The 15,685-nt window shown below is 36.0% G+C and overlaps 1 protein-coding gene across 1 annotated transcript in view; it reads right to left on the reverse strand.

Annotated features, from left to right (window-relative positions):
• LOC113077963 (poly [ADP-ribose] polymerase 8-like) overlaps positions 1-15,685 on the reverse strand; it is a 31,819-nt gene that overhangs the window by 9,659 nt on the left and 6,475 nt on the right. The window contains exons 3-9 of the mRNA XM_026250222.1: positions 7,985-8,022; positions 7,677-7,766; positions 6,060-6,130; positions 5,867-5,935; positions 2,862-2,956; positions 956-1,016; positions 734-824 (exon numbers count right to left, since the gene is read on the reverse strand). Coding sequence (XP_026106007.1) covers positions 734-824; positions 956-1,016; positions 2,862-2,956; positions 5,867-5,935; positions 6,060-6,130; positions 7,677-7,766; positions 7,985-8,022 — 515 coding nt within the window. The remainder of the gene's footprint in view (positions 1-733; positions 825-955; positions 1,017-2,861; positions 2,957-5,866; positions 5,936-6,059; positions 6,131-7,676; positions 7,767-7,984; positions 8,023-15,685) is intronic.

The following is a 15,685-nucleotide window of genomic DNA, read 5'->3' on the forward strand; positions in this document are numbered from 1 at the left end:
ACACTGCAACAGAAGGTCACTCTGATATGAGCCACTTATGAGAAGCAATATCTTGGCAAGAGAACAAGAGCAGGCATTGCAGCCGTGTCTAAGTAACTTCTCTCCTGCGATCTGAACTGAAGTGGCCATGTTCTTGAGGCAAGTCATTCTGAACAAATCTACAATCAACAGAGAGAGCTCAGTGCAAGGACACTCAAAAGACTCTCACTGACAAGAACAAGGCATATTGCTTTCATGCAAAAGGAACACAGGGAAAAAACATCTAACAAGGAAAGCTGTTCAAACTAGTCTAATGCTGTTGACGGGAAAATGCATGAATTGCATGATTTTCTTATAGAGTTGTTAACTGTTTTATACGTTTAACAAAGTATAGTCCTTAGTCAGGATAGTGCCATATTTAAGTTTTGACAGGAATAAAAAATTAAGCTGTCCAGGATAGAAATACAATGGATTGGTATTGTTAAATAACACCTTTTTTTCTTTCGAAGCAGACAAAAACTCCATAAAAAAGTTTTTAAAGATGTGAGTTCTGAAAATGACATGATCTAGGATTGTTATACAGTGTGTGTCATTGTTAAGACTCTAAGTCTATACTTCACAGCCTCGTTTTCATTCGTGATAATTCAATATGGCATCCAACCTGAGTAAGAGCTACAGACGTTTATAAAATGAATAGTCTATTACAGAAAGTTTGTTATTGTGTATGTGTGTTTGAGAGAGAGAGAGGAGTAACCTGGTCCATTCAGATATTGTGTGAGGGAGCAGTGAAGTCGCACAATAACAGGTTCACTCCGGATCACATCCCAGGCAAGTGCAATCTCCTCCTATGAAAAAAAAATGCTTTATTTCAATTTCACACGATTTAATTCACACACATACACACACAAAAATATATAATAAAAATCACTGGTCATCATCATTTATCTTTAATAAGACAATGAACAATAACACTTACATCTAGGAAAGAGACATCAATGTGTAGGTCGATGTCCACATCGTCAATTGCACCATATTCCCTGTATTTAGAGGAAAAAATAGATATAAATGCAGACGATTATGAGATACCATCTTTGACAAAATAAATCCTCCTATTGTGATTACTCTTTATCCACAACAGCTTTTAAAGTACATACTTGTTCAGACTAAACAATTACTAGAATACATTAATCAGAATATTGTTGTTGACAGTCAAGAACAAAGCTTTTAGGGATTCGAAGGGAATTCACAACAAATTTAGACATGAAGAAGTTCACTTTGCTTATAAAATTTTGATATGAATTATCATTTGCACCTTATTTTAAATGGGTTGGAAGAAAAAAAAGAAAAGAAAAGAAAAATAAGACAGGACTGGTTTTTATCCATCAGCAAATAACTGAGTGGAAGGAGACTGAAAGCAAATTTGCGTCATCCTTAATGACGTAAGTAGAAAAATGAAAGCATGTTAACTTTAATCAGAAAGATTCCAGAATAAATCAGTCTGGTGTTATATTTTATTTCATATGCAAGTAGACAGGTACACGTGATGTTGAAGGGATGTAGCTTGATGCTCCAGCTCTCTTGCTGTGCTTTACACAAAGCATTTATTTCTCATAAAACCATTGTGATGAGTTTGTTGCCTTGCTCTGGGCTAACTGTTACCATGGTGACACCTCACTCCCAAATGCAGCCGCTGTGTCTCAAAAGCAAAAGGTTTGAGAAAATAATAATCCCCTTCGATCTGACAAGGGGAAACAGCTTACATACAGCCAATAAACACACATGCATGTTCATATACATGTTAACACACAAAATTACATATTTAATAAGGTAAAGAAAATTCAGAACAACTTCAAGGAATCATTTCTAAGAGCAGTTTTGCTTTTTCCTTCAAATCAAGTTAAATGAATAGGCAAAAGCCAACAAACCAAATATTTTATTTGGACATGTCCTGGAATTATTAAAGGGGGCGCCAGTGAACCAACTCATAGAGACTGCGGCAAAAGCGACCAAGGCCATTTTTCAAGCAGAAGACTGAATAAATATTCAAAATAGTCTTCCATCCATGACTCAGGGCAAATGCATCACACACTAGAGAGAATATAAAACACACACTTCTGCTGCTATGAATAGAGTCTTTTATGCTGTTCTTTCATTTGTCTGTCTGCTCTTATCAAAAGCAGCTTGACAAGATAAACTTTCAAGGACGAAGCTTTTAATAGCTGTCGTCACATGAAACACCATTCAGATTGCCAAATTTTGCAGGGTGAATCACGCTGTTGTCGACAATCTGTCATGAGTTCTTTTCATCTTAGATATTCAGCACAAACACATTTTTTGCTGTTGTCCACAGCATTATTAAAAGCACCAGTTTCAAATGTGTTATTTCTTGCTTTAAATTTGCTCCAACACTGATTGCAGAGCAGATTAGCTAAATGAAAGCTTCTCTGTCAGGATAAAAAAAAAACCACAGCAATCATTACACCATTACAGGCTTGTAATCAGACTGAAACTGCTCAGACTCTCACAGACCATCCTTCAGTTGATCACGGAGCCTTTCCCCAAATTACAGTCCCCTGGCCACCTGAGAGTTATGGGACCTGAACGTTCTTGAGCGGTTTAACAGTGCCAGAACACTAATGAATGATTGCTCCAGGTGACGTTTCCCGTAAAACACTTCTCTGGTGGTAGGGGATTTCAGGAAGGAAGTCACAATTTTAAAACTTGTTTTCTGAGCTGATGAAATGTTTGCACTTTTCCTGACATAATGCTACTTTATTTGAATGTTTTTCATTTTGTGTGTAAAAAAAAAAAAAAAAAGTTTAATTGGCAAAACTTTCTAAATGTATTCACATCAACAACTAGAAATGTGTATGATTAGATACCTGAGAGATACTGCATGATGGCCATATAGGTCCCTCACGGCTGCCAAATCAGCCTCCAGATGGGGGTGTTTGTGAAGCTCTCCATCATAACTTACCTGTCAGCACAAACAAACAGGTCAAAGGGTTAATAAACGGAAGCAGTTTATTAAAGTCATTAAAAAAATCAAGAAACACAGGGATAGTTGATCAAGCACTTCTCCGCTCATGATTGAGGCTTCAGAGTTTCATTTTATTGGCTAAACAATGATCTTTTAATCAGTATAAGATCCAGAGCACTTCAAACAAGCTTCCAGACATTAACCATGTTCTTTTTAACCTGTTGATGGCTCTGCACTCTTTTAACAATTAATAAATGTTACATCCTAAGATGTAGAGTATTGTTGCTGTTAATACTGTGTGTTAACTCCATATGTAACTGTGCTTCATTGATGCTTGACATCCTGTTGGGAGTTGTAGTTTTTGTTGGTTTTCCTCTGTTCCTCCCTGTCCTCTCACAGGAGACCTAATTGATGTCACCTGTTCCTCGTCAGAGCTGTGGAGAGGAGCTTGTATTTAAACAGAGGGAACGGACACAACACCAGAGAGAGTTTGGCTTGTCTGTTTTTCCCAGTTGGTGGTTTAAGCAGTGGTGCTGCTTTAAGAAAGCCTGTTGTATTTGATTACTATTGTGTGATCAGGGCCTGTAGTGTATCTTCAAGACAGCTTGTTGTACTGGCTGTAGTGATTAGAAATTGTTTTCTTTTTATTCTTTTGCCTGCAGACGCAGTAAGGAGGTGGGTGCCATTTTTATTTTATCAACTTATGCTTTTCTCCTGGTTTTGTGGAACAGTGAGGAAGTCAGGGAAGAGACATGTTGTTGATTTTGATGTTTTGTTTGCTAGGTAAGTTATATTACTTTTGTTTTCAGTTAGCATCCCCTTTTTGTTTGTTATTTTGGCCTTAACCCCCTCCTGAAGCTACAAGCGTCTTATTCTTTCTTTTTGAATTACCCATATTGTTAAACCTCTAATTTTCCCTTACCCTTTAATGCTGTACAAAGACTTTACATTGTAAATAAAATCTTGAAGAGTTTCCATGAGTTTGAGTGCTGGGATTACGGATAGTCAACTCTCTCTCACTATTTTGTTTGCAAGTTCACCGACATAATTGTTAACTTTTCATAAATAGCATATGTTACTCCCCTTGTCACCCCTAGACACAGAGGGGGACGTAACATAAACATCATACACTTTCAGGGCTCGACAATAAGGACTGCCCAGTAGCCAAAGGCCAGCATAAAATACGCTCAGGACGGTTGACAGATTTGTGAATGGCCTGATCAGGTCAATGCTATGTCGTCTCAAAAGTTCATCATTTGCACTTGTTTTTAATCCTTGCCAATTTAAACATTCAAGCAATAAGTGCAAGAAGACGCGAAGGAGAACTGGAATGCTGTTCTCGTGCACTGTTGTCTGTCTTTTCTTTCACTTGAACAGACAAATACAAGCAACATTATGTCAAGTTTACTTATTACTGTCTTGGCGACTATCCTAAAACATGATTGGTTGTCTTACGTGACATGTAAACACGTCAATCGGACTGAATTTGCCAGATCCAACTAAAATTTTGAAGGGATTGTAAGGGGTGGTTTATTCCTTTTGTAATCCGAGCGAGAGGACATGTAAACACTTGATCGGATTGAAAACCAAAACTGGAAAGTATAGCGCATGCACGTGACGTAGATATAGCGTCATGATGTAGGACGCACGGATCGAGATGTTCTTCCTCGTCAGTAAAGCCGTTTCTCTAATCACCGGTACATTCCATCAGTTGCGTGATTTCACATAGAGCAGCGGTTACTTCACAGAGCCGTTGTTAACTGACAACTGACAAATCCACAATCATTATCAGCTTGGATTTTCTGCAGCTTGTCAGTTAACAACGGCTCCGTGTAGTAACAACTGCTCTATGTGAAATCACACACCTGATGGTAGATCACCCATATATCGTGTGCTTTTTAAAAAAAAATCATGCAACAACAGCGGGAAACTCTGTATATTCATGCAGTGTGCACATGTCAAAAGAGTTAATCCGATCAGAAGCTTGTGACATAAACGCGCATATCAACCCGATCACTTTATTCATGCAAGTAAGTTTTTTTTTATATATATTTAAGTTCTTTCTTCTAATCCAGTTTAAAAACTCATAAAAATAACTCCTAAGTTATTCATATTTAAATGCAAAACATTAATCTGTTTGCTTCTTGAGCCTCTAGACTTGCTCATCACAGCAACACTCAACCAGTTTGAGAATTAGTTTGGGACGGGACTCTGTTTGCAAGACTGAGGTAATGTGCAGGAAAAATTGTGATTATTTACTCTCAATCTCAATCATTTGCTAGTGGCACTAATTTGCTAGGAAAAAAATATAAATATATACAGGTCTTTACATAAAAAGGAAATACATAATACAATTAATTTTCAGGATGGAAACCTTCTCAGAAGAGTGAGGGTGTTAAAAGAGTTTTAAAGTTCTTTTATATGAGCTGCAAACTACTTTAGGCACATTTACCATGAAATGAAAAGTCTGAAGCCCCAGGTGCTGTGGGTTTATAGCTGATTTTATACCTGTAAGACCTTAGGAAGTTTAGTTGCACTGACTACGTGAGGCAGAGTTTCACATGGTGAACAGGACATTGTTTAGAAAACTCCACCTTTGAAACTTTTAATATTATCCCTATAACTAAAGGTCACATTTGCCGTGCTTCTAAATTTCATTCTGCACCAATTAGCATCATAAAAAGGCATTTAATATCAGTCTGTTGTGAGAGAATTCAGTAAGAAGTATAGAATAGAAGTATTCTTATCTTTCCTACAAATCATTAAACAGTAACGTACAAAAAGGCATGTTTGCACTGAAAATGATGACAATTGGTTAGTTATTGGATAGTCAATAAGACTGCAGAGATTCCACAGACTGAAATGTTATGTCAATAAATGTAGTGTAGTGACTCAGGCTGAACTTACCTGTCCAACATAGTAGAACTCCTCTGAATCATTGTCACCCTCTGAATCCTCCTCTATAGCATAATGGCACTGGAAAGATTTCAAAAGCAAGAGAGGGCTTTAGTCACAATACAGCGGACTCATTGATTTACCTCACATTTGTAAATAAAATACATTTTATAATAAAAGAAATAATTATGGTCTAATTTCTTACCACGTTTTTGTCGGTTTGAAGTTTTGATTTAATAGACAGACAGCTGGTGGCATCATTATTTTTGCGTATTTCTAAAGACAGAGTAGAGTGAAAGCACATGACATGATACACAAACTGAGAATCTCAGATTAAGATCATATCTGCCATAATTTCTGTGATAGGCCTGGTCATGTCCTGAATATACAGACTTTCTTACATTGTCTTGTGTGTGTAGACCATATGTGTGTACGGTGATGGCAATACAAACGTTTCAACTGAAACAATCCAGGTCTTACTAAAAGACTAGTTTTTATTGTTAATTCCATTACAATTCCAAACCACAAAACCTACAATCACAGCTCAGAATCACAAATCTGGGATAACACACTGCCACATTAAAGTGCTAACAGAACAGTGAGCTCTTGACCAAAGAAGTGGTACTTGCATTTATCAACTCCTCTGAGTAAAAGTAGATTGTTTATACAGGGATTTGAGTCAGAAAACATTTACAACTGACAAAGTTTGCACATCCAAGATCCATCAGCAGAATGTGCACAGGCTCATTAGTTGTAATTTACTGTAACTTTTCTGTAATAGCTCCTAAACTCTGGAACTCCCTCCCACTTCATATTAAGTCCTGTAATACAATTGTCAGTTTTAAGACAAATCTGAAAAACACACTTTTATTCTCTTGCTTTTAATTTTTTTTTTTTTTTTATATGTTATATTCTATAGCCTTATAATTTATGTTTATGTTTTATTACATTTATTTGAGTGTATTCAAGGAGTCTTGTACTCATTTTTACGTATTGTCTAGGCATATTGTTTCTGCCTTCCCTGTTTTAACTTGTAAAGCACTTGTTCGGTTAAATGTGCTATACAAATAAAATGACTTGACTTAACACTTTTTTATTATTAAATGTGTGGATTGGAAAACGGTTAGGTGTGCATGACAAGCATCTATTAAAGGTGCACTAAGCAATATTTGAAAAAAGTTTTTGACCTCAGTGTCGCACACACTCACTGCCAATCAGCAGTATTGAATATTAAAATAAAACAGAAAAACGTAAATGGAAAACCGTAATTTGCAATAATATTTTACAATAATGTTTTTACTGTATTTCTGCTAAAAAATAAATGTAGCCTGGGTGAGCATAAGAAACTTCTCCCAAAAACATTTGGAAAAACATCTTACCAACACCAACATTTAAACCGTATTGTTTGTGTATATTGTGGTTATATTTATGGTACCTTTGAGTACAATCTACATGCTGTATTTACATGAATATGGTACACATTCAGTACCATGTGCTTCCACTGCTTTTTTGTCATGATCTGTCTACAGCCCATCATTAATGGCAGGTCTGAAGGATTATATTGTTAAAACTCTGAGCCAACTCAATGGAATCTGATTTATCATGGTAGTTCAGGGTTGGAGCTAAAATATTCAGCTGACAGGGCCTTGACCAAAGTTTAAAATTACTGAAATATTACTGACGTACACTCTGGATCTGGAAGGCTGGTGGTTTTCCTTTTCCTTTAATGTGTCTTTAAAATATCTGATCATTCAACTGGTTCATTGGTTTTCTTCAGCTGCAGCTCTTTTATGATCCATTATTAGATGGTAATGCTTCTTACCTGTTGCAATTCTGTGGAAAATCACTGGTATTGGATCCCTGGTGACTAACACTTCATCATCGTTTTCAGAGTTAGACACATATGTGTTATCTGAAATGACAAGGACAAGCAGGTGCAATTGAAATACATAGAAATGTAGACATGAAGATGATCTAACAAAGTAATCAAACCTGGCAGTAGTAACCAAATAAGAGCTAGCACAGGGCTAGTGTTAAAGGACTATTGCGTCTTATTGTAATATGCAGAAGTGTGGTGAAAGTTTGATCCATCCTTTTATCAAATAATCCATCAACTTGTGTGTGCAATACCTGGATAATCATCGGAGACGTGAACAGAGTAGGACACCCTAAAAAATAAAAAAAATTACATTAGAAAGGATAAATGTAACACTGGAGTCCATTACAAGACAGACTCATGCACATATGTGGCCCTGGACAGCAAAACCAGTCTTAAGTCGCTGGGGTATGTTTTTAGCAATAGCCAAAAAAAAAACATTGTATGGGTCAAAATTATCGATTTTTCCTTTATGCCAAAAATCATTAGGATATTAAGTAAAGATCATGTTCCATGAAGATATTTTGTAAATTTACTACTGTAAGTATATCAAAATGTGATTTTTGATTAGTAATATGCTAAGGACATATTCGGTCCTATCCTAATAAACCATACATCAATGGAAAGCTTATTTACTCAGCTTTTAGATGATGCATAAATCTCAATTTCTAAAAATTGACACTTAGGACTGGTTTTGTGGTCCAGGGTCATGTATGGTACCTAACACACAAATGTCTCATTTCATCACACTAAATCAATTCAGAGACAGTTTGAATATCATCATATCATATTGTTACAGAGTACCACTGGAGCTCTTAGACACAAAGGTCCAGATGTTTTTTTTTTTTTTTTTTTTCTTCTTCTTTTTACACCTGTTTCGATCTTACTAAGTCAGAATTTTTTGTACCTGACTCAGTGCAGTACTTTCACAGACACTGCAAATAACTGAAAAGTACAAAGTTTAGTCACACTTTATTTTAAGGTCCAATTCTTGCTTTTAACAAATAATTAAATACAACTTTTGCCTCAATAATCTCCTAATTTGCTGCTTATGAATAAGGCAGTTGTTAAATTAAGGTAGTCCTGTTGGGTAGGATTAGGGATGTAGAATATGGTCATGCAGCAGAATGTGTGCTAATATATATATATTTTTTTTTTTTTTTTTTTTTTTTACAAATAATATTATTAGCATAAAATACAGTGAAAAGTTGAGCATCACTACACCATTGACAAAAAGACAATGGACCCACAACATTTTTCTGACATTTTGCTATTGTCCCCCTTGCTTAAAGACCGCAGCACTCAAGCTACATGCAACTCCTGTATCTAAAAGAGTTTGATTTTGTGTTGGTTTAGCAAGATAGAATTGTCATAGATATTGGGATCCCACCAGTCCATTACTCACTGAATAGCTGACATTATAAAATGTTCACATATGAATAAATTAAAGCAAATGATCCGATACAAAAAACTATTCATTTTATGTTTGGGTGCGGTGCAGAAATTTAATGCTATGAAGACAGAAAAGCCATCTAGCGTTGACAAAAACAACTTAAGATATCAGCAAAATGATTGAAAATAAATAAATGAATAAATAAATAAATAAAGGCTTGATTAGATTTGACAGAAATAACAGAAATGAGCAGATGTTATAAATTATAAGTGATGCATTACAGAAGACACCATCGGGTCCCAGAGTGGTGCTGCCCACAAGTCCTGAAAACAGCTAGTCTAAACACTTACGTAAGAGGTAATTAAGGAAAGTGTGGTATCAATTTCGCGCAATCAAGTAAATAAGGTTGCAACGAACAATGTTGACAACAGGACACTGTCTCCAGTGAAGTACCTTGAATTAATGTGGAGAATTATTTGATCAAAATCATACTATTACCTCAATATAGGCTGATCTGGCAAAAGTGAAAATATCACGCAGGTGACCTTTATGTGCTTGTGTTTTTTTGCACCATTGCACAAAATGAGAAATTGTATTCGGGAATTAATGTAGCCAATGACCTTATACATACCATTAAAAATCATGGCAAATAACTTCATGATAAAAAACATAAGCATACTCTTTGTAGCCTCTGACTACTACTGGCATAGAACGCGATACTAGCCCAGAAGTGTTTATGTGATGAGAACACAGAAGAGAAATTGATTCAGTGGAAGTGAAACCCCTTCTGAGGTCTCTCACAGGATGGTGCCACTGACAGAAAGCATTACTCAGAATGACACCTGGTTTTATCAAAAATTGACTTGGGTTGTGGTATACATGAAACTGGGTTTTTTTTGGTCACATGAACACATTTTTCTGAAGCGCTACAAACATCTGCTAAATGCCAATGACTGTGCAAAAGGCATTAAGTTCAGGTGTATGAAGTTTATGCTTACGTTCATCACAGAATTCTTCTTAATAATGCATCTCTGCCCCAATAGCTAATTTTACAGGATCTAATTTTCAATTTCTGCCCAACATCAATTTCTGCTACTGAAATAATAATAGAAAAAAAAAATGTTTCGCCACACTGGTCAAAACGCGTTATTGCAGGCTCTTATATTAGATCATATGACTTTAACGACTACTCGACAACAACAATTTTTGTCGACAATTTTTTTTTATTGTCGATGTTGTCGATAATGTCAACTCATCGTTTCAGCCCTATAGACGCTTTTTTTTCCAATGACCCTAGGCTGGAAACAACAACCTGAGTGGTACATTGAGTTACACTAATGAAAGTATTTTTTTAAAGGGGGGGGTGGAATTCTATTTCATGCATACTGAGTTTTTTACACTGTTAAAGAGTTGGATTCCCATGCTAAACATGGACAAAGTTTCAAAAATTAAGTTGTACGTTTGAAGGAGTATTTCTTTTCCCAAAATACTCCTTCCGGTTTGTCACAAGTTTCGGAAAGTTTTTTTCGAGTATGGGTCCTAAGGCACGTCTGCCGGAAGAGCGCGCGCTCCCGTATAGCAGAGCAGAGACAATCACTGATCAGAGCGAGAGCGTCGCGAAATGTCACAAAAGGAGTGTGTTTTTGGTTGCCAGGGCAAGACAACCCTGCACAGATTACCAAAAGAAAAACAGCATTAAGGGACCAGTGGATGGAGTTTATTTTTACAGAGCATCAATGGAGTTGTGCAAGTGTTTGTGTTTGTTCCCTGCATTTCGAAGATGCTTGTTTTACAAACAAGGCACAGTTTGACGACGAATTTGCGTATCGTTTATTTTTTAAGGATGATGCAATCCCAACAAAAAAGGGTCACAATAGTGTGCTGGAACCGCGGGCGGTGAGTTAAACTGCTTCAAATATCTCTGCCTCCTTGTTAGTGCGTTCGCCTCCCATGCCGGAGACCCGGGTTCGAGCCCCGCTCGGAAAGAGTTGTTGCTCCTGCTGCTCTCGTTCAGTTTCAGCCTCAGAATCTGATTCTGGATCATAAATAAACGGCTGAATCTGACTGTTAGCCATGGTTTGTTTTGGATGATGGTTTTTTCCTCAAGGTAAGGTCACAGCTTCCAAACGCTCTCAACGCAAAAGCCTACTGATGCTCGTGATTCTTTAGCTCCGCCCACACGTCACGCCTCCAGTCGGTCGTGTTTTTCCGGGAAAAATCGGTACAGACTATCTTTCTCTTATGAATATAATAAAACTAAAGACTTTTTGGAGTTATGAAGGATGCAGTACTACTCTATAGGTACTCAAGATTAACAGGATATTGAGTGAAAACGAGCATTTCACCCCCCCTTTAAGGGTTCAGATAGTGCCATAAAATAAGTTTTCATTTCTAATGTCAAATGTACAGATTTTCAAGGAATAGGCCACCAACTAACCAAATTCTAAATTACAAGGCAACTATAGCATCTCCTGCTCTGGTTGGCTTGATTCTAGGTTAAAAATATTTAAGGTTAGAAATTAAATATGTAAAATGCTGTTTTTCTTTAACAGTTCAAACACTGATGAATAAAGACACAAGCTAGCAGACATAAACCAATTTTCATTAGCCTATTCAAAATTTGTATTTCATAAAAAATCTAATAAATTATATAAATCTTGTTTTTTAATGTACAGTACAGACCAAAAGTTTGGACACACCTTCTCATTCAAAGAGTTTTCTTTATATTCATGACTATGAAAATTGTAGAGTCACACTAAAGGGAAAAAAGGGCTATTTGACCAAGAAGGAGAGTGATGGGGTGCTGCTCCAGATGACCTGGCCTCCACAGTCACTGGACCTGAACCCAATCGAGATGGTTTAGGGGTGAGCTGGACCGCAGACAGAAGGCAAAAGGGCCAACAAGTGCTAAGCATCTCTCGGGGAACTCCTTCAAGACTGTTGGAAGACCATTTCAGGTGACTACCTCTTGAAGCTCATCAAGACAATGCCAAGAGTGTGCAAAGCAGCAATCAAAGCAAAAGGTGGCTACTTTGAAGAACCCAGAATATGACATATTTCCAGTTGTTCCACACTTTTTTTGTTATGTAAATATGAAAATAAAGAAAACTCTTTGAATGAGAAGGTGTATCCAAACTTTTGGTCTGTACTGTATATAAATGCTAAATTTAATTTCTAGCATCTCTATACAGACACTATAAGCGCCCTCTCGAGCTACTGATGTGGCTAATGGTAAACTATCATTTTATGAGAACTTTAGGAAACATTTTTATGATCATTTTTCATGGCTAAAAACATGTACAGTATGAAATACTGATAACATATTTCTTTGCATTTAATTGTATCCAGGGCTGGTTTTATGGGAGTCTTAGAGGGAATGAAACAAGTGCTGCATGCTCAGGTGTCTCTCATTATAACAAACAGAGTGTAACATGATGTAAACAAGAGATGTGACTCATTGTGCAGTGTACAGCATCAATTGATTATAACAGAACTTTGTGAGATTGTTTATTATGACATCTGCGTGCATTTATATGCTGATGTCACTATTGCAATGATATTGATAACCATAAGAATGGACAGGATTATGAAGATATGAAAAATATTAAAAAAATGTCAAGATAGAAGCAGGCTACATTTAGGCTTGGTTAAAAAGAAAACTGTAACTGGCAAATATCGATATCAACAGGTCACACTTACAAAAAAAAAATCGGAAATCAGAATGAGTCAAGAAAATTTCAATCGGTGCATATTGATTAATTTATTACATATTTGTTTTACTCTCTACACATGATACATAAAAAACAAATATATACATACATACATTTTAAGCAAATATTAATGTTTCTGGCTTAATTTGTAACTGTGAAGTCTGCACTGACAAATGCTGTGGTTTATATAAACTTAAACTGGCATAAAACCGTTACAAAAACCCAATGTGGTGTGAATATGGAAAATGACTTCTGCTTTTGATACTTTCGTTTTCGGGACTATACAACACCCTATCACATTAGTTAGTTATCACATTATTACGGTACTTCCTCATCTACTCTCTGAATTAATAGTTTACATCCTTTTGATATAGTATACCAAATGACCCAAAAAGTTTATTTCCAGTGGTCTGCCAGTATCCGAATCTAATGCAACAACATTTGTTTGAATTAGAGCTTGTCACAATTTAGCACTCATGGTAATTATGCAAATTCAGTTAAACAAAGATGATGAAACTCAAACATAATTTGTGTTGATCTTGGCCATGATGGATTATTCATGAGAAACTACTGCATCTCTGGGATTACGGGCTTGTCTGTTCTTTTCACTGCTTGAATCATATTATACCTACTTCTGGTAACATCTAACAAAAGTGATCTCCATGTGAATAGACATCTTTGAATGGTTTGCTGTATCAAATATCAGGGTTATCTGGCATATAAGATATTAGAGCTACCTTGTTGTCTGTGAAGAAAATACAACAACACAAAAATGACAAAGAATGTGTGCAAAAAAATGAGGCCATGTCTATATTAGAAATGCTGATCCTTCAGTAAAAGCTATTGAGTGCAGGTTGCAGCACTACAAACAGGAAATGTGCTACTTCCTCTATAAGGCGAGTTGCAATATTTTTTCATAGACAGCCTGCCAGCTCATTTCCTGCTTGTAATGCAAGGTACCTCCTCTAAGAATAAGAGTGACAGTTGCAAACAAGGAACTCCCCATTTTTAATTCAGGACACCTAAATTGATTACATTTTTGCTGTGGCAAACAACTGAACATGGAAATGAACAATCAATCTAGTGCAGTGTAAGGAACAGGGTTCTTGCACCTCTGCCAAAGTGAAATTCAAGCACTTATGCATTTTCAAGGTGCATTTTGGATCTTTTCAAGCACTTTAGAACTGTGGAAAATGACGTTTCCATACTTATTCACGTTAAATTAGATCTTATTGTGCTAATAAAACGACATGTCTGGATTGCATATAACGTAGGATAATATAAATAGACAATATTCAGTATATAAATTATTTAAAAAAAAATAATAATAATAATTACTGTTCAGATAAGTAGGGCTGGAAATCGATTCAGATTTACAGATTTGATTGGATTTCAATTCACATGCTCTTGATTCGATTCGATTTGATTCTTGGTTTGATTCTCAATTTATTTATTATTTATTTTATTTTTTATTACATTCAGTGAACATAGTTTTAATACAAATGCTAATGATATTTTAATTTCAATTTACAAATAGTGAATTTATAAAAACAATTTAAGTGCCACAGGCCCTGCATTTTAAACCTTTTCTTTTTTTGTATTGGGTCCTTTTTTAAACAATAATTGGGCCATATAAAATGATGTTCTTAATTTTTCTGGTAATCAGATGAAGGCATAAAACAATTTAATTTAAAAATATTTTTTTTTTCTGTTATTGAACGAAATAAATATCAGATAAAAAAGTCCCAAAGACAGAAATATCTGATCATCATCCATATCCCTGTTTAAATTACACAACCAAGGCAATGACTGATGCATTTATATTGCATTTCCAAGAGCTCCATTATAAGCGCCAGTGGAAAATGAAACTTATATGGGGTGACTGGCCCGGATTGGCACGGAATGGAACGGTTAAGGGAAGAGTTCGGCCTGATAGTGGAAAAGTGTGAATCACCCATGAGTGAACGTCATGGAAGAGAAGACAAAAATACCTGTAAAAATTTTCTGTAATTGATATTTGATACGCCTATAGTATATATTGTTGATTTAAAAAAACGAGCTAATTTTATCCTCCATGTTAATCAGTAATTTAACACGATAAAAACCTGCACTTAATTTGCTTGGAAAATACTTGTGAATACAGCAGCCATAAAAAAAACGTACAGTAGCCCAGGCTAATAATAATTTGTCTATATTAAAAGTATTTCTCTTAACAGACCTGTGTATTAATAACAAGCCCTGTCTGCGTGAGGGGTGCCGTTTCCGGCTTGCGCTGTTCTGTAGTTTATTAAAAGTTGAATAATTCTGAGTGTCGTGTGTCCATATTGCACTACCTCGGGTCCGCAGCAACACACACACCACATGTGAAGTCGATTGGATGAACAGTTCTCAACATAATATCAATGCAAACAGACAGACATACAAACAGAGATTACCTCCTTTATTATAGAGAAGAATATGTTCAGCCCCTCCCTCCAAAGCTTCGAAGCTCAAAAAATGGCATTCGGACCAGCCCTACTGTGATTAAAGATAAACCAGGATTCCATTCATCCAGGGTTTAGGATGACCCAGGGTTAACAATTTCAAGTGTGAAAAGCCCTTTTGAGGATTAAAATAGAATAGCCTACCTACATTAAAAAAAAATTTGTGTGTGAGAAAATGGCACATTGGTTATTTAAGTAACATGAAAAACAAAACTGTTTTTCAAACAGGGATTAAATCATATAAAGAAAGCGAGCAACGAACGTTCTCCATCAATTGAAACTGTTGACTCCAATCTTGCGTAAGCTCACCATGCAAATTAATCTTGTTTTCATCGTATCACTTTATTGTTTATAAAATTATTTGGGTGG

The sequence above is a fragment of the Carassius auratus genome, chromosome 5, assembly GCF_003368295.1.
Source record: "Carassius auratus strain Wakin chromosome 5, ASM336829v1, whole genome shotgun sequence".
In the NCBI taxonomy this organism is placed as follows: Eukaryota; Metazoa; Chordata; class Actinopteri; order Cypriniformes; family Cyprinidae; genus Carassius; species Carassius auratus.